The sequence below is a fragment of the Vipera ursinii genome (assembly GCF_947247035.1).
Source record: "Vipera ursinii genome assembly, chromosome: 4".
NCBI lineage: Eukaryota > Metazoa > Chordata > Lepidosauria > Squamata > Viperidae > Vipera > Vipera ursinii.
Window position 1 is genome coordinate 24,166,829 of NC_139514.1, and position 20,688 is coordinate 24,187,516.

General features: G+C 36.4%; 1 protein-coding gene across 2 annotated transcripts in view; it reads left to right on the plus strand.

The window, feature by feature from the left end:
- Nucleotides 1-20,688, plus strand: part of FRY (FRY microtubule binding protein) — a 169,122-nt gene that overhangs the window by 117,780 nt on the left and 30,654 nt on the right. For both annotated transcript variants that reach the window (XM_083362441.1, XM_083362442.1), the window contains exons 36-48: nt 916-998; nt 2,967-3,117; nt 4,798-4,901; nt 7,057-7,242; nt 7,632-7,830; nt 8,974-9,095; nt 11,523-11,710; nt 12,534-12,628; nt 15,255-15,862; nt 16,747-16,844; nt 16,930-17,100; nt 17,843-17,983; nt 20,015-20,194. In XM_083362441.1, the coding sequence (XP_083218567.1) occupies nt 916-998; nt 2,967-3,117; nt 4,798-4,901; nt 7,057-7,242; nt 7,632-7,830; nt 8,974-9,095; nt 11,523-11,710; nt 12,534-12,628; nt 15,255-15,862; nt 16,747-16,844; nt 16,930-17,100; nt 17,843-17,983; nt 20,015-20,194 (2,326 nt within the window). The remainder of the gene's footprint in view (nt 1-915; nt 999-2,966; nt 3,118-4,797; nt 4,902-7,056; nt 7,243-7,631; nt 7,831-8,973; nt 9,096-11,522; nt 11,711-12,533; nt 12,629-15,254; nt 15,863-16,746; nt 16,845-16,929; nt 17,101-17,842; nt 17,984-20,014; nt 20,195-20,688) is intronic.

Below are 20,688 nucleotides of genomic sequence, written 5' to 3' on the forward strand. Positions count from 1 at the left end.
CCAGTGTAGCCTCTTGATTCAGCTGATGATGCCCACAAGCTACTAACTACAATTGGAGCAAGCCACAAGCCCTTTATGAATAGCATTAGCATTCAGTGGGACAATCAAGAAGCTCTTTTATTGAGTGTAAAAGACCAGAGAAATCAATTTGAATGGGTGATCCCTTCCTCCACCAATAGCTGATTGTGTTGCTCCAAAGAAAAATATTAGTTACTGAAAGGAAAGCCAGAGAGAATTTTGGATCAGGTTGACCCAGCAAGGACGGATTGAGGAGGAGGAGCAAATACAGATATTTGGTGCAGACAAACATTATGGCAGAAAGGGCATGGAAGCATTCATGGGAGAAAGAGAAAAAACCTAGACTTCTGTTGTTATTGTTTCAAGGCTATACATTTCCCTAATAGAGCTACTGTTACTCTCTGGATCTTACAATTCTAGAAAATAAGGTTTTTTTAAAAAAAAAAGTTTACCTGTAAATATCTCAGTTGTATTATATTTAGACATTCCTTACAGAAAGTCTTATATTAATATCTATTCTCTGTTTTTAGAAGCTCTGCTTTCCGCTAATATTTATTTATTTATTTAATTTTATTTAATTTATATACTAAGCTTTTTTCCATTTTTGAAATTCAGTAATTTCACAAGGGAGTTATATCCTATTGGAAATTATTGAACTTTCTAGACTGAATATGGAGGCAGAACTTTTAGGTAAAAATGCTACCAAATTTGGAAAAAAACTAAACTGATATGAGCAAAGACCTAATGGACAGAGGTGAAAAAAATTGAGAAATAAAGTTAAAACAAGATTTTTACATTTTTATCCATCCATTGGGATATATAATACTGTTATGAATTGAGTATTTACGGTATTAAGATTTTAAATAGGTTTTTTGTGTGTTCTTTCCTATTTACAAGGTTTAGTAATGTGATCAGAGCACATAATCGATTAGAATCAAGATACAGCAATAGCTCTGGAGGATCTTACGACGATGATAAAAGTATGTCTTGATATTTGGTTAATATTAATTTTTGTGAATGGTGTTATTCGCTAATACTAGCCAGACATGATTTGGAGAGTGTATTTGAACCATCCATTACAATAGAAAATATTAAATATCTGCTTTGAACTCATTTAAACCTTTCAGTTAGTTGAATGTAAGTTTTTTTTAACACTCAGAGTTTTAGTTTTAATATTACCCACTGATTAGTATTCATTTGTTATAGTCATTTATATATTTCCATATAGGTTTTATGTATATATTTTATGAGAATGTTCATATTTAAAATGTAGCAAATTAACAAAAATATCAACATAAATATATTAACAGTACATGTCCTTTTGTCTTCTTTAAATACATGTATGTAAAAAAAATGCATCAGGTTTTCACAGTGTGCATTGACTGGTTTGTAATGATGGCAATATCAGACTCCCTATCTATTAAATTGTCAAACAGAAAGCAATCAGCAGCATATACCACAGTAAACAGATGGTTCAGCTATCAGAGAAACAAACTTCTCTGCTCTCTAGCCCCATACCACCTTCCACTCCCTAGGCACCAGGCCTTCAATACTCACCTTGCGAAGATCGAGATCCTTCACTTTCTTGGCTGCTCTAGGCCTTCAGTGAGTTCACAGAGAATGGAGGCCTAAAGTAACACAAGATCATGCGAGATCAGTGGGACGAGATCTCATGGTGCTGATCTCAGGTGTTCTCATGGTACTTTAAGCCTGTGTTCTCCGCAACAGAGAACAGAACCAAAGCCGGGGACCCTTCCATGTGCCTCTGGAGGCTGGATAGGGATCTCTGAGGCCTTTTCCAGGCTGCTGCCCCCCTTAGTGTCCTTTTACCTTAAATTCAAGCACACCATGTCAAAGTGGGTGGTGCCTTTCTTTCCTGACCTCTCCCTAGCCACTGCCAGGTACTGTTGCCAATGGCCTTTCTTTTGTCTGTCTTTCCTTACCTCAAAATGCCTCTGCTCAAATTACATGTGTTTGGGGGCTGTGCCTGGCCAAAGTACATATTTTAGTCCTGACACTGCTCAACCAAAACTTCTTGGTCCACGCTCACTATTACCTTGATGGTTTTGAACATTTTGTATTAGCTTAATCCAGTGGTTCCCAACCTTTTCTATATCCTGCACCCCTAGAGTGCTTCTGATATATTCTCGCACCCCTTACAAAAGTTCAAAATAATGGCAATGAATTATGCATATATACTATAATTTTGAAAACCCAAGTTTTTGCATCCCCTGGAATATCATCTCGCACCCCTGGTTGAGAACCCCTGGCTTAATTTAATAGTCTAGTAATGGCAATGTTGTTAATGGCATTAGTGATCCCATTGTGCCAATACCTTCTATCTGCACTGCCTTTATCTAGATTTAGTTTAAAGTGCTACTTTAACACTCTACATGGCTTGCTGACAACCTATTCTGGGTATCATCTGAGACCCTACAGGAAACAGGACCTTTTTAAAGATAGCACCCCAATATTGGAATATCTATATTTTGGAATATCTATATGCTGCGGGCTCAGTCAGTCAAAAAATTCCAGTTGGCAGGATCCAGGAGAAGAGCCCCAATGGGGACACATCATTCTGGAGGTGGTTAACAGACTAATAAGATCATCCCCTCGTATTCATCTTGCTTCCACCCTCCCTATTTTTCTTAATTTTAACTAACTTAATGTTACTATTTATTGCTTAATGTTTTAATATCTGTATTGGTTTTTAGTTATTGTAAGTCACTTATAGTTACCTCCAGGCAAAATGGGCAGCATATAAGTTGAATGAATGAATGAATTAATATCCATTCAAAGACATATATTCTTGTTTTTTAGCTGTCATATAAGATACTGAGATTTGATATTTGCACTGCATTGTTTCTCTGATTTTAATTTACCTGAACACTGCTCCAAGAAGGTTGGCTATTGGACTATGTAGAAATGTAATAAATGTTTCTGCACAGATGATCCTATTTCTCCATATACAAGTTGGCTGCTGAATATTGTGGAAATGAAACAGCCACAACCTTTGCCAATGCCATTTAATGGAGGATGCTGGGCACCACTTGTTGACTACCTTCCAGAAACGATTACACCACGCGGACCCCTTCATAGGTAAGCACAATATAAAGAAACCCCAGTTTCTGAAAATATTTCAACTGGTCCATATTCTAATTGTTCATTCTATCTTAAGAGTTCTAAAACTTGTCTGACATAGTCTGTAGGACTATGGAGCTAGACAATATTTTTTTAATCTGGGGGCTGCACTATGATTTTGGCTTCTGCTTGGAAGCCATAAAAGCCATGGTCAGTGACCTCATGACATCCATAAAATAAGTGTCAGCAAACGTTGGGGTATTTTATAATATGCTAGAAATTATATGAATAAGGCAGAGGCCATGTATTCCAGTTATTTACAGAACACCTATAACTGTTGTATCGTCTCAGTATAATCAGAATGATCATTTAAAATCTCTTCCACTTTAGTTATTGTTTCTTGTGTCCTTTTGATCTGCCTTTTGTTTGAAAATTGCTTAACCAGCATTAGAACAAAACTCATTCCTTCAAGTTCAGCACAGTATTCAATTCCTTTACAAATATCTTTATTCCTTTACAAATAGCATCCAGCAGGCCAGATTGCTACCTGGCTTGGGCAATAAATTAAAAACAATTGAAGATATATAGTAAAGTACCAACTTCTTCTTGCTCTTCTCTTCTAATAGCAGGGTTATTACTTCTTTCTGCAAATTATATTTGTGATAAGGATGAAAACATTATTTGAGTTGGCTTTTTTTATTTTCCCTATTTTTCAAGTTGAAGACTGCAAACTTTGCAGCTTATGAGATTATTTTCATGAATCTATTCCAATTATGAATCCATTTTGTCACATGAAAATGGTTTGATCAATTATATTGATCAATTATATATATATATATATATATATATATATATATATATATATATATATATATATAGAGAGAGAGAGAGAGAGAGAGAGAGAGAGAGAGAGAGAGAGATTGTGATATTGTACTTAAAACAGACCTTTGAGGTTTTGACAAATCAATCACATTGTAAATTATATTTTTAGTGATTGGTGTATGGAATTTCAATATATAAAGGTAAAGGTTCCCCCGCACATGCGTGCTAGTCGTTTCCGACTCTAGGGGCCGGTGCTCATCTCCGTTTCAAAGCCAAAGAGCCAGCGCTTGTCCGAGGACGTCTCCGTGGTCATGTGGCCGGCATGACTAGACGCCAAAGGCGCACGGAACGCTATTACCTTCCCACCATGGTGGTCCCTATTTTTCTACTTGCATTTTTACATGCTTTCAAACTGCTAGGTTGGCAGAAGATATATACACATCTCTATATTTCTCCCATGATGAGTCCTGAAATGCCAAAAAATATTTTGAATCAGATCCTGCAAAAGAATACTTTTATTTTGCCATCGCATTTTGACTTCCTCCTTTTCCCATTTCACCTCTTGTACTTTTACAAAGTTTATTCCAGGAAGTTATTTAACCTTTCAGATGTGGAGAATTGTGAGGGACCAAATATGGAGAGATTATTTTCTTAATAAACTGCAAACAGAATCACTGACATGCATTTAATACAGAATATATAATTATCAATGCCTTTCCTCATATTATCCACCCTTCTATTTCCTTTACTTTTACTATAGCTTAGAAATTGCCACATCTGAACTATTCTTTGTATTTTGTGATCAACCATGTTTTCTGCTTTTTTCTTATTTGTCATTGCAATGTTTGAACTGATTGATTTTATTTTTCATGTTAGGTGCAATATTGCTGTTATCTTCATGACTGAAATGGTAGTAGATCATAGTGTAAGAGAAGACTGGGCTCTTCATCTACCATTACTGTTGCATGCTCTGTTTTTAGGTAAGAAATAATAACTAAACAAAAATTTAAGTGAAAATTGAGTTTGTTTATGTTACTCTTCTGTCACTCCATTCCTGCATTTTTTCCCTTTTTATGGATTTATTTACATATCACAATGAGATTTAAATTTTTAAATCATAATTTAATTTATAAACCATGTTTTGTGCAATACATATAAATTGTGATTTATAAACCATAATATCTGAGTTTGTGAAATATGACAAACTGGAACCAAACATTATTATATCTTAGGATAGTATATGATTCCATACTATGACATTATCGAACACAAATTTAGTAGGCTCAAAATTTGGTCAACATACTTCATTCTTGGTATAAAGCTATATTCCAAATCTCACTTTTTGCTGATTATCTCCTTTTCTATGCATCTCCTCACTAAACAATTATTATTTTCATTCATTCTTGGCCCATTTTTTGTACTTTGTATTATTCCTACCAATCCTCTCATATCACCTGATAGAGTATCTTTTCCCTCAAATAAAATATTACATTCTATGAAAAAATGGCAATAAATTATGACAGATGATCTTGGACAGAAATTCCCACAATAATGTCCTTATAGAATCAGAAACCATACATTCTGTATGGAAAAAAATAAACAATGTAGTGGTTTCTCTAAATTTTTGTTATGGTACTTTTACTTTACACTTTAATTCTAAAATGGCATCAGTCACATTTTACTATCGGTGGGAAGTTATTAAATGGTCACCATTTAAAACTTGAAATACTATTAGGACTATTAACTGGTTCTTGGGATTCTCAGACTTGGAAAGTGATATGAATAAAATAATAATAAAATAATACATGAATTTGAATAACATTGGCAGACAACATTTTGACAGTGCTGTAAACTTCCTGTCATGAGGCCTCAGGCTTCTGAAAAAATAGAGAAGACAAAGCTGCTTTGAGCATGTATCTATGGGCTGCTTTGAACATGTATCTATGTCAGTACCAAAACTCAGCATGATGCTTTCCAGGAAGAAATCCCAAATAGCCAACCTTGGAAGACAGGGACAATGAGATTAGGCAAGAACACCACGATCATGACCCCACAGAACAGGTTGGGGATATAATAGGAACTGTTACTCCAAGTGCAAAGGTTATTAAAGAAAATTTAGCAAGCTTAATGCCAGCAGCTTAGCAAAGGTCATCCAGATCCAGGCAGAGCAGAGTAAGTGTAAACCCCTCAGATTTGTTCACAACCCCATCGTTGTTGTAATCCACAGTTTGAGAACCTCTGGATTAACTGATTGTCCTATGACATGGGTCTTCAAACTCGGCCCTTTTATGACTCATGGACTTCAACTCCCAGAATTCCTCAGCCAGGCACTCTGGCTGAGGAATTCTGGAAATTGAAGTCCATGAGTCATAAAAGGGCCGAGTTTGAAGACCCATGTCTTATGAGATTTTTTTTATGTTTACCAACCACTGGATTCAATTATTTTTCCTCTAATGTTTAGAATTGTAGTCTTAGATAGTATAATGTTTATTGTTTTTAGTTAAATTTTTTGTTGTTGCTAGGATGATGGGTCATGTGAAGTACTGTTTTCAAAGACATGAGTATTAGACATGGAATTCCACTAATGCCTTATAATATCTTAATGGGAGATGTCCATGGAATTTTGGGGCTGTAAACTAGATCTTAAAAAATCCCAGAAGAATGCATGACAAATTACTATTATATAATTTAGTTATGACTGTGTCCATGTATATATATCAACAGGAGTCAAGATTTATTCAGCTGTGTTAATACTTTATTACAAACAATTATTAAAATTGATTAATACAATTAAATATTGCAGCTCTAGTCTAATTAACTTTTTAATTATGTGCCAATTTAATGTCCGCTCTTAGCAATCAGTCAAATAAAACTTCCAGAGTGACTTGTCTTCAACCTAACCTATCAGGTTTCCCAATGATGCATTCATCCATCCATCAATCAATAGATTAATCCAATTAAATGTTACAGCTTTAATTTTTAGAACATACAAAAATCATGCAAACTTATAAACAAGAATAAAATTATATTTTTGGTTTTCCCAAATAAAAGGCTATTAAAATACTTTTCACTTTTTCTAGCGTATGAACTTTTTGTGCTTCTTAATTAATCAGGCATCCTGATTGTTTTCTTTAGGCCTTGATCATTATCGTCCAGAAGTCTTTGAGCATAGCAAGAAGCTGTTACTCCATCTGCTAATTGTGTTGTCATGCAACAGCAGTTTTCAAGCGATAGCCTCAATGCTTCTTCAGACTAGAGAGATGAATGAAACCAAGACGCTTATAGTCCAGCCTGTGCATTTGCCTGAATTCTTCTATACAGGTAAGGAAAAACCAGTTCCTAGGTTTTATTTCAATTTTGTTTGAGCTTGGCTGTCATCACTTACGTAATTCTATGGTGCTCAACATAGAAAAGAATGAAAGATATAGCAAAGATTCCTTTTCTGCAGAATTCTGTTTTAGTACTATGTTTTGATTGGATCTATCTACAACAGATTTTTCTTCAAAGGCGTATTTTCCTATGTTTCTTAATAAAATATGTACGCTTGTATGTATGTGATCTATCTCACACTGAATGTGATGTAGCAAAATTATTTCATTTTTGATGTGTGCCGTTGTGCCCACAGTAAAAAAATTACAATAAAGGTTATCTTATCATATCAAAATTATGACCTCTATGTTTATATAGATTTTTTTCCACATTTTTGCTAGGTGGCTTTGACTTTCTGCGGGAGTATCAGTCTTCCCCTGTGCCAGACTCTGGGCTCAGCTCTAGTTCCACCTCTTCCAGCATCAGCCTTGGAGGGAGCAGTGGAAATCTCCCACAAATCACCCAGGAGATAGAAGACATTGACACAACTTTGGAAACAAATGAAAAGGCAAACAAACTAATAGAGTTTCTAACCACCAGGTAACTAAGGCAGAATAAATATCCCATTTTAATTCTTAAAAGCATTATGGTGTGCTTTTAAAAGAATTTGTATTAATTCATAATTCATTGAAAAACGTACCCTTCACTAATAGGTTTCTTGGGTATAACGGCATGGGCACGGTGTCCTCATTTTCTGCTTTACAAGTAAGAGACAGTTTTTGCAAATGCCACTGAGATTCCCTCTTTCTAATCTTAGCCAGAAGTGAATGCTAGTATAAAACAGGTGTAGGAAAAAGATGTAAAAAGGCACTTGATTTTCTTGGAGCAATTTATTTCAAGTTGTGGGGAAAAGAGTATAATACGATAATTCTTTTTTGGCTAGCAGATTGCTTCTTAAAAAAATATAGCATCACTCTATGAAATAAAGATTGCACTGCCACTCAAATACTTCATTCCCCATTGAAATTCAGAGCAGACTCTTGCATTAATCTTTGTTTTTATTTTTCATAAAACTGAAATGGGAAATATTTTCTGCATCAGAGACTAAAACTGTCTTCGCCATCTTTTCTTAGACTTTTTAAAAAGGGATAAACATTCATACATTGTGCATATCAACGGTCTCTTAGAATAATTACAAGGCTTACCTAACTGTCCTGACAATACAACAAGCTTTAGTGAGAATGAGCAAGGAAAGAGCCACAGTTCAATGAAAGGACATCATCTTAAGAGGGCATTCTTCTGCTTTCTATGGTGGCCATATAATGTCCATGAAGCTCTTCATTCTTATCTATTTAGTATGAGGGTAACTTTTGAGAACTTTTCGTATGATCATTTGCTCAAATGGTGTCTCTAGAACTATTGGAACCTCAACTCCTGGGTTGACTTACTTTATACAATGTTACAGCTTGTCTATACTGTAAACCATTTGCCTACAGCAGACATGTCAAACTCGCAACATCACGTGACATCGTGCAACGTATCGGAGCTTTTTCTCAGTTGCCGGCAATGGGGTGGGCACAGTTTTGGGATGACGCGTCCGGCCCACAGGCCGGCAGTTTGACACCCCTGGCCTACAGTCTTCATCTGAAGGAGAATGTATGTGAACTGTTCCATTGTGTTGTGCTATTTAAAATAATTTATTTTAATCTCAAAATAAAATATATCAATTTTCTGATTTTTAAGGGCATTTGGTCCACTCTGGTGCCATGAAGATATCACACCCAAAAACCAGAATACAAAAAGTGCAGAGCAGCTTACCAATTTCTTGCGTCATGTTGTGTCTGTCTTTAAAGATTCTAAATCAGGTACTAAACCAATTGATTTCATAACATATTTACTTAACAAGCAGCTTTTTCAAATTTTATTTTGCTGGACAAAATCCTAGTTTTCAGAAAAAATGTTGTTCATGATCACTAGTAAAAATAAAATAAATCATGGCATATAGATTTGTTTTTATGATTTGAGTATTGCCATAAATTAAGGGAATAAAAAACTGGTTTTTCTTGCATTGCTTTATTGATTGCTTTATTGATCTCCCATTTGGCTATGGTTTATAACAGAGGCAGACCAAATTGAAGGGAATCTGATTTTTCTCAGGATTCAGGTGAGGGATTTTTCCAGCATTCCTTAATGATTCAAAGACAAAATTTGAAATACCATTTAATATCTTGACAAATGTCCATTGAATTATTCTCTAAAGAGTGCATGAAGCTCTAAAGAATTTAAAGGCATTTCTTTAATTCATTAAGCATGGTACATTGGAAATGCCTGGGGAGCAGTCTTATTTGGGATCAGATTGATTCTGTTGGACCTGAGGAAATGGACAGAATCTTTGGTCTATAAGCATGGCCACCTGGGATTCATATCCCTGCCTCTTCTGGTTGATTGAGGCACCTCGGAGATGACATGTGGGTGGATCCTAGAGACAGATTATTCATTCTTGATAGAAAATGACATTCTCAGCACCATTTAAAGAGACGTTTGTACATCCCCTTTTCATTCTTGGACTTGATCATTCTTGATTAATTTTTATCTAGTCTCCCATCTCTCCTTTTTAGGGAAGATGTTAAGTAGTGGTTGTGCTGCAGCTCTAAAGGATTATCTGGGCCCTTCCACTCATGTTTCAGATCTGGATATGGGATGAAACAGCATTGGTCACATTTTTGGATGACCTCTGGCATGAGCAGGATGGAGATAGTACATCCATCCTGGCTCTTCTTGACCTCTTGGTAGAGTTCATCAACCATGGTATCCTTTTGATTGACTTTAGGAGTTGGGATGGAGGGCACAGTTTTATGGTGGTTTACCTCTTTCCTATGGGACTGGTTCCAATTGCTGTTGATCAGGAAAGAGAGGTGCAGCTGCAGTCCTTGATTTGTGGGGTACTGCAGGGTTCATTGCTCTCTTGTCTCCTTTTTAACATCTACATAAAACTGCTGGGTGAAATCATCCATCACCACAAGAGGAGCTACATTCAGTGTGCTGATGATACCCAGTATACTGAGGTCACATCCCACCTAATCAGACAGGAGGGTATATTGCAGGTGTATATCTCCATCCTGGGTGAATTAAGGGATGCTATGAACCGTCTTTCATGGTGCCTAGAGGCTGTGGGGATCTGGATGGGTACAAACAGGCTGCAACTGAACCCTCGTAAGATGGAGTGCTATGCATAGGTTTCTCTGTAACTGGGAATTTACATCATTCATCCTGAATGGGGTTACACTGCCTCAGATAGAGCCACTATATAATTGTAGGTTTCTCCTGGATTCACAACTTCTGCTCGAGAAGCAGGTGGCAGTTGTGGCTAGGAGGGCCTTTGCTCAACTTCATGTTGTATACCAGTTTTGCCCTTTCCTGGATCAAGAAGCCTTTTTTTCAGTCACTCATGACCTAATCTTTTCCTATATGTAATACTACAATGCACTCTATATGGCACTATTCTTGAAGAAGTTGCAACTGGTGCAGAATGCAGTGGCAATGAACAGTTCTGAGAGACCCTCAGACATGTAACACCTATGCTATGCAAGCTGCATTGATACCAGTTTGCTTCCGAGTCCAATTTGAGGTTATCATTTTTAAAGCCCTTTGTGGCACGGGATCAGCCTTTCTGAGGAACTGTCTCATCCCAATTACATTGTCCCATCCCACCTGATCAGACAGGGAGGGTATATTGCAGATCCCATTGGTTAAAGAATTTTGACCAGTGGGTCATCTTTGCAACATCTTACTCCCAGAGGTGAGGTGAGACCCAATTCTTCTGTCTTTGCAAAAGAATGTTAAGACCTGGTGCTGCCAATTGGCATGGAAGTTGGCGAGTGATACCGACCTCAGGGGTGACTGGTGAGGTGAGAGTGCTCCCTCCATCTTTTTTAATATATAATAACTTACTTTCTAACTAACTTACGTTGTCCTTAAGTCTGTTAACTTTGTTGTATTTGTGGTTTTATGTCACTTTTTATGTTTTTATGGTAAATCACCCAGAATCACGTAAATGAGATGGCTAATGTAGAAATTTGATAGATAAATAAATAAATGCTTCAGATAATCATTTTCACATTAGCCTGCATTTGCTTCCTCCCTATGATTAAAAATTTAAGAGTTCCTGATAATACTTTTCTTCATATTTTTGTTGCCTCAAAAATGAAAATTTCCAATGTATATTTCAAATTCATGTATTATCTATGAGATAATATGACATTGATCCTGGTTTGGTTTGGTTTTCTTATTAGGCTTTCATTTGGAGCAACATCTTAGTGAAATTGCATTGCAAACAGCTCTTTCTAGTTCCTCAAGACATTATGCTGGCCGCTCTTTTCAGATATTTCGGGCTCTAAAACAGCCACTTTCAGCCCATGCATTGTCCGATCTGCTTTCAAGATTAGTGGAAGTTATAGGAGAACATGGAGAAGAAATTCAGGTATAAATACAGTCCTATCTTGTCTTTGTAGAAACACAAAAAGTTGCCTTTCACTGTTGGACAATCTAGCTCGGTGTTTTTCACAAGGACTAGCAGTTTCTTTGCTACTTTTTTTCTTAACTTTAGCTTAGCAATATCAAATGTATGCACTGCTTATCATAAACAGTATCTCTTTCACTATTAATTCTGAATATTTAATGAAAAAGTGCATTTGAATAATTAATGAAAACTAAGATTAGGCGGTAGACATTTATGATTCACATTACTGGTATTCTTGGAGCTGCCCAGAGTTGCTTAAAATGGGTCGTCATAGAAATAAGTAAAATAAGTCAATAAGTCTGCTACCAGGGACGACTTCCCATCACCCAGTGCGCTCACACAGAGAGGGCCTCCTCAGGGTGCCGTCGGCCAGACAATGTCGGCTGGCGACCCCCAGGGGGAGGGCCTTCTCTGTGGGAGCAGAGTTGGTCCCTTTGGAACCAACTTCCTCTTGAGCTTCGGATGGCCCCGGACCTCCGGTCCTTTCGCCGCAACCTCAAAACTTTTCTCTTCCATCAGGCTGACCTGGATTGATGATGGGTTTTTAAATATGTTTTAATTTTTAACTGTAGTTAATCTATTTTGGGGCTGTTATTTAATTCTTTTTTAATTTTTGTATTGTTGTTTTTATTGTTGTAAGCCGCCCTGAGTCCTTCGGGAGATAGGGCGGCATATAAGTCCCAAAAATAAATAAATAAATAAATAAATAAATAAATAAATAAATAAATAAATAAATAAATAAATAAATTATATTGAAATGATCATATTTCTGTATCTTTGGCAGGGTTATGTTATGGAAGCCCTTCTTACATTAGAAGCAACTGTGGATACTCTGTATGATTGTCTGAAGAACAGTGATCTTTTGACAGTTTTATCACGGTAATGAGTTTTTCTGTTCAATTAAATATAACATTTTTTATAAATTTTTGGCTATAGAATTCAGAATGCAACTGCGTGGACTAGTTCAGAGACTCAAAAATGAGTGCCATTATTTATGAAAGCTTACATATTCCTGTTTCATTAGATCAGCATACAGTATTTAGTTTTCTATGTCCATATAGAAATCTTTCATCTGGATTTCAGCTGTGATAACAGCTGCAAATGCATCATTTACTTCCCCTGTCAAAGAAATTATTAGAATTTTAAAAACTGAAATAAAGCATCTACTAAAATTGGCATGGCTTGAGGGAAAGTCACCTCTTGTGTCACAAGCTTCCTACCTCAGTTATGTTACATTTTGCAATGATTTGAATATATTGACATTTGTGAGTGATTACAAAACATTTGATATTGAAATGCTAGTAGTTTCCTTGTTTCCCAGCAGTGAAGCATAATAAAATCTGAATCCTTTTAGAGATGAACAAGTATTACCTTCACCTTTATGTTGTCTCCTGTCATGTCAAGTTACTAGCTTGTTGGTAGAGTAGAATGATGCATGAATAAAGAGGGGGGGAAGAAACAGAAAAGGAAATACTCTTCTGAATGGTGCATGAAAAATGAAGCCAACAGCCTGGGTTCAAGACCTGAGCATCATGTAACAGGGTGACCGCCTGTCTTCGCCTAGCTTCTGCTCACCTAGTAGTTCAAAAGTATGCAAGCGCAAGTAGATAAATAGGTACCACTTCAGTGGGGAGGAAACAGTACTGCACAATATAATGCTGGCCACATGACTACAGAAACATCTTCAGACAGTGCTGGCTCAACAGCCTTGAAACAGGGATGAGTGCTGCCCCCTATAATCAGCAACGACTAGCAGGGTAAAGTCCACAGGGATTCCTTTCCTTCCTTTGACTCAGTGCTATATTGTATGCATTTAAATCTTTCATACATTCCATTATAATTTTACTCTCTGCTTTCTAAAAATGTTTTCTTAAAACATAGAAGACAAAGATGGCTTACACAGTGCACTTGCAGGAGGTTTAGCACAATAATTTATTTTCCTTGAAATCTGGCAAGAAATCAGGAGGTCGCTAGTGTTTCAGAAAAGAGTCTGAAGGCCTTAATTAGGAGGGCAGATTACCCTTTACATCAGCAGCCCCCAACTTTTTGGGCACCAGGGACTGGTTCCATGCAGAGAGGTTTTTCCGCAGACTGGAAGGAGTGTGGTTTTGTGTGCTGTCTGCATCTTGCAGATGAGGCTTTGCTTGTTTGCACGGCTTGGTTTCTGGCATCTTGCGGCCCTGTGCTGATCCACATACTGGGGTTTGGGGATCCCTGCTTTATATACTTGATATTAGCTAAGTCTTCCCTCCCCACGAGGGGAGACTTTTCATGGAGGTTATAATTTGCTATCCAAATGATCTTTTAAGATAATGTGAAAAATAATATGGGTCTAGTGGGGTGAGCCTTCTTCTTTCTTGCAGGAGAGGGCGCTTAGGGATGTGCCAGAATGGAGAGTGAGGGTGCACTTTTCCTAGGGATCCATGGCTTCTTCTGTTCCCCCTCCCCCCAACAAAGTGGCAGGCAATTCCATGGATCAGTCGAGGAAGAGGAGGAAGCTTCAGCAGGCTCTTCTGAGGGTATCAAAGGGAGGGAAGCAGCACAAGCCTATACTATATATGGAAAGAACAAATCATGGGTTGTTTAGCATTAGCTAAAAGCTTCATCTTCTTATTTAATAGATGGAAACGCACTTAGCAGTCCTAGTTTGATTTAACCAGAACCTGAAGATAGAACTATTTTCAAGACCATTTTACTAGCAAAATGTCCCTATTTATATCCTTTGTAGTTTTGCCCACTGACCACTCTGGAAGACTTTTCCTATAAATCAGTTTGCCTATTGTCTATAATTGCATTTGTATTATTTGCCTCTAAGTTGCTCATCTTACCATGATAAAATTGTAAGGACATTCTTATTCTTTGTATGTTTTTTTAAAAAATAATATTTCTATTTGAGGAAAAGATGCCCTTTTGACAAGCGTTTTGCTAGTTTTATCAATTAGATATTGCACATATTCTTATGTTTCATAATTTATTCTTTTATCCAAAGGCAGAAAATACTGTGTAGGTCAGACAATGAAATTATCTCCCTCATGTAGCAGATGATCAGTGTTAGATGTTGATGGACCATGTAGACTTCTTGATTTGCCGTCTTGATCTTTTCCTTCTTTTCTGATTTGTCATTTGTTGTATGTTTGTCCAAATTATATAATTTTTCTTTTATTTATTATATTGTGAATTGTCCAGAATCACACTAGAGTTGGGGGGCACCAAATTAAATAAGCAAATATTTGTAATCCAAATAATAGGTGCTATGTAACCGTAGTCATGTGTATTCAAACAGCAATTCTCTTGAATTTTGTTGGCAGAAAATGAATTTCTATTTGTAATAGTTATCATAATGAATGTGACACACCATTTTTCCACATGACATGGTCTATTAAGTTCAATGAGCAGAAAATCTATGGAAGGAATAGCTTTGTTTTTAATTTCTCGATGATATTTCTGCTTAGTATTGCAGCTGCAATTAAATTGATAATTTACTCATATGATTGTTTTCTCTTAGTTCATCCTCACCAGACTTGACATCAAATGCAAAACTGACAGCCAATCGGAAGAGCACAGGACAACTTAATGTAAATTCAGGAATTGCCAGTGGCAGTACGGGCACTGCTGAGCGTAGCAGACACCAGAGGAGTTTTTCAGTGCCTAAAAAGTTTGGGGTTGTGGATAGAACTTCTGATCCCCCGCGCAGTGCCACCCTGGATAGGATTCAGGCTTGCACACAGCAAGGCCTTTCCTCCAAAACTAGGAGCTCCACTTCTCTGAAGGACAGTCTTTCAGATCCTACCAATATTAACAATCCAACTAACCTGCTGGCTACCATTTTCTGGGGAGCAGTGGCTTTGATGGAGTCTGATTTTGAATTTGAATATCTAATGGCACTAAGACTGCTCAGTAAGCTACTCATTCATCTGCCACTAGATAAAGTAGAAAACAGGGAAAAATTAGAAAAGCTACAAGGACAACTAAAATGGACAGATTTCTCAGGGCTCCAACAACTTCTGCTTAAAGGTTTTACTTCTCTAACAACTACTGATCTCACACTCCAGCTCTTCAGTTTGCTGACTCCAGTGTCACGTGTATCCATGGTCGATTCCTCTCAGGCGATAGGTACATCTCATACGTGTTTTCTTTACTCTTTATCAAAAATAAAATGAACATCAAATACTGAAAGCTAAACTTGGATTTGGTAATATAGTATGTATTTATATAAATAGCTAATTACAAAATCTTGGAAACAGGCTAAGCGATTACATATTAGGAGGTCATATGTCATAGGTCTCTGCTTCCTGGTAAATTATAATGAAAATAATGCATATTGTGTCATATTCCAAGTTTCCCCATTCTTCCTCTAGTTCAGCCTCTACTTTCTTCTATTAATGAAGTGGGTGCTAATTTAAAATTTAAAGAAGAAGAGGGAAATTACCCTTCTTTTCTTACCTCTAGCTTTCTGTCCATGTCGTTGTGACATTCCTCCTTACCTCTATGTAAGAAGATGGCCAGTTAACTCTTTACCTTAGGACACGGGTGTCAAACCCGCGATGTCACATGACGTGTCGCGACATATCATGACTTTTTTTCCCCATTGCCGGCAATGGGGTGAGCATCGGTTTTGGCGTGACACATATCGCCCGCGGGCCAGCAGTTTGACACCCCTGCCTTAGGAGAATGAAAGGATATCTACTATTTTATCATTGTTATCCCCCAGGCACAAAAACCTACAAACTACACCTTCTATTCCATATGAAATCTTATGTGTATAATTAATATACATTTGTATTATTATATGCAATAATTAATAGCAATTACATTTTGCATATTACTGAAACGACAAACAACTAAAAGTACCCAATTATTTCCACAATCAGAATTAAGAAAAAGAGATATGGATTGTAATTTTGGTACATAATGTATGTTTTCAGTCAGTTTCATTTATTATCATATAATATATTACAGCTTCACATCTATGTTTATTTCTCTTTTTTTAATGTCAGGATTTCCATTGAATGTTTTATGCCTTCTGCCTCATTTAATTCAGCACTTTGATGGCCCAAATCAGCTCTGCAAGGATATAGCAGAGAGGATTGCTCAGGTACTCTATGTTTAATATTATGTGGATTAAATTCAGGGCTACCTTTTTTTCTTTTTGTTTTTAATGTATGTTGTTCACTTGTTAGGTCTGTCTAGAAGAAAAGAACCCAAAGTTGTCAAATCTTGCACATGTCATGACTCTCTATAAAACACACAGCTATACTAGAGATTGTGCATCTTGGGTGAATGTTGTTTGCCGTTATCTTCATGAAGCATTTGCTGACATTACTCTGAATATGATTACTTATCTTGCTGAGGTATGTTTCAGCTAATTATCCCTTGTTCTAATAGTTCTAACAATGATTTCCTGAAAGATTTAGAACGAGATGGAGTCTAAATACATATTGCGGAAATTATTTTTTAGAAAATGTATAGTATTTATGACATAAAAAGGTGGTGATGATTATAGCCAATAAGGCTGTGCACTGCTCCAGGTTCCTTGGAGCAGGAGCAGTTTAAAATTTATTTATTTAAGAAAATTTGTATGGCTGCCCATTCACTCTCAGTGATGCTGGGTGGCTTCCAAAGATAAAAATCCAATGTACAAACAGTAAAAAACAACACACACACCCCTTCCCAGTGACAACAATCAATGAAACAAGCCACTTGATGGGTTCAATCCCACTTTGGGTTCTTCAGACCCATTGGCAAAACCAGGTCTTCAGGGCCTTGCAAAAAAGTATCAAAAGTGGTGACCAATATAAATGCAGCTTTAGAGCCACAGTGCAGTCTGGGAAAAAGACAGGACTCCTTTAAAGACTTGTAGACAGATGCTGCATTCATTCATATATTCATTCTTCATTCTGAAGAACCTTTTGAAATTAATTGGAAACATTGTGCAGTCCTAACATCTATGTTTCCTAATTAATATATCAGATGTCCACATATTTTTGCTACATTAATCTGTTTTCAGTTACAGTATAAAATTCTAATCTTTAGCTGTCTATAGTAATTGTGGTTTTTTTTAAGAATCATGAGTTTCTCTAATTTTTTTCACAGCTACTGGAAAAGGGGCTCCCTAACATGCAACTATCACTTTTACAAATAATCTATAGTCTTCTTAGTTATATGGATTTATCAAGCTTACCTGTTAAACAGTTTAACATGGAAGTACTAAAGACCATAGAAAAATATGTACAGGTGAGTATGAGACTTTGCTCATAGTACTTGTGTAGAAACCAGTAGTACCGTATTTTCCGGCGTATAAGACGACTGGGCGTATAAGACAACCCCCTACATTTCCTGTTAAATTATAGGGTTTGGGCTATATTCGCCGTATAAGACTACCCCTCTTCCAACGCACACTAAATAAAAATTAAAAAACATCAGATTTGATTTTAATATGGTAATTTTAATTCAAATGCTTATGACATGCAGGTGCTTAGTAGGAAAACTGTCACTTATAAACATAAGGCTGTTTGTCATCAAACATGTAAACATAAAACAGTGCAAGTGTATTAAACAACAACAACAACAACAACAACAATAATAATAATAATAATAATAATAATAATAAGTTGGAGGGGACCTTGGAGGTCATCTAGTCCAACCCCCTGCTAAGGCAGGAAACCCTATAAACCCTGTAAAAAATCACAGACTGCAGCTTCTTCTCCAATTGGTCCTGCTTTCCCTGCGCAGACTAAATGGGAGATCCGCTCCAGGTTTTCCAGCCAGCCCTGTCCCTAAATTTTCAGCACCCGGCGTATAAGACGACCCCTGACTTTTGAGAAGATTTTCATGGGTTAAAAAGTAGTCTTATACGCCAGAAAATACAGTAATTCATTCATTTCTTCCCATGTCTCAATCTCAAAGACCTACCACAGTTCTTCACAATGTTAAACGGTGGATTAGCACTTTTCCCAACTTCTTTCTTGCTCTTGCAATGTTTGTCAGAAATTATCACACTGTAATCAAATCTGCAGATACATTGTGGGACTCAGTACAAAATTCTGCATCAATTAAATTGTTCCTCTACAGAAGGGTAATTAAACTTCACAAAGCAAAATTTGTTTCCTGCTAGCAGAATCTGATAACTTTGCAATGTAGTAAGTTGTGTGGTTTGTACAAGCTGCAAGCAGGTTAAGAACAAAAGAATAGGCAACTATGGCAATAAATTGTACAGTAGATGACAGATATTAATTATGAGCAAATACCATATTAATCTCTGTGTGATGGCTTAGTAAAATGCTGTTGTTTTTTTATTATAGTTACTTTATTCAGGAATTGTTAAAAGCAAAGTTTCCAGTAAATAAATACGTTAAATTGGCCTGGTAAAACTGTCTGATACAGGTAAATAAAGATAAAATAAAGGGAAATACTGTAGAAAATAGAACCAATGGGCAAAGACATCACTACACTCATTTGGCTATTTTAAACTTTTTATTGTACAAAAATAAACTCTAATCAATAATTAATGTACAATAGAACATTGACTATTTTTATTGTTTTAGAAAATAAAGTAAATCTGGAATCTTTTGAAAACATCCAATATATCTGCTAAGCTTGTAAAGCCGCCCTGAGTCTTCGGAGAAGGGCGGGATATAAATGGAATTAAAATAAAAATAAAAAATAAAAAATCTTGCTTTCTTTTAAAGTACTAATTTTATTTATTTATTTTATTTTAATTCCATTTATATCCCGCCCTTCTCCGAAGACTCAGGGCGGCTTACAAGCTTAGCAGTAGCCTTCATTCTATGTATATGCCTGCTTGTTAGGGCTTTCACACACACCCCAAGCGGCATTATTACAAAGTCAGCTTAATTGCCCCCAACAATCTGGGTCCTCATTTTACCTACCTCGGAAGGATGGAAGGCTGAGTCAACCTTGAGCCTGGTGGGATGCAAACCTGCACTAATTGCAGGCAGCTGGTGTTACTTAAGGAGGCATTAATTGTGTTTAGAAAATGTAAAAGATGCTAAGATGTCAAATTCTGTGCCAGGTAGAAGCGTAATAAAAAGCCTTAATAATATTTTGTAATATTACTAACATTTTCTTCTTGTATTTAGTATATGGTTTTTAACATGGAATATTTCAAAATATTATTATTACAGAGTACTCAGATTTGCTATATTGTTCAGTACAATCAGTCTCTGATGTGTTTAATGTTACAAATATATTTTTGTTCAATGCTTATGACTGTATGTGAATCTTTGTGCAAATATTTATTTACAGAGCGTTCACTGGCGAGAAGCCCTCAATATACTTAAATTGGTGGTTGCACGCTCAGCAAGCCTGGTTCTACCCTCTTATCAGCATAGTGATATTTCAAAAATGGAAATACATTGTATCTGGAATAATGCATCCAAGGAATTGCCTGGAAAAACTTTAGAGTTCCAGTTTGATATTTCCGAGGTACTGTATTTATCATAATTAAGATAGCAATAGCATTTAGGGTTAGGGTTAGGGTTAGGGTTAGCTGCTCCACAGCTCTTTATAGTTTTCTCTGGGAGGTTTACAATCTCTGTCCTCATTTTACCAACCTTGGAAGGATGGAAGACTGTGTCAAATTTGAGTCCTGCCAGGACCGAACTCCTGGCTGAGGGCTATGAGCTGACTTTGCCTGCAATACTGCACTTTTACCACTGTACTACCAGTCTTCCTATTACAAACTAATATTACAAATTAATGGTTTAAGCAGAATAGGCCATTTAGCCAAAGTTTAATGAATATGATCATGCGCAGATCAAAGATAAGCCATATGCTATACATATGAAATTAATCTATTGCCTCATACTATTTATTCAATTGTTGAAATCAAGAATTTCAAAGAATAGAATTTCTGAATTTGAAAACCATCTACTAGCCAGAGTTGCTTTATGCACTGTGGGGATAATATATGTAAATTT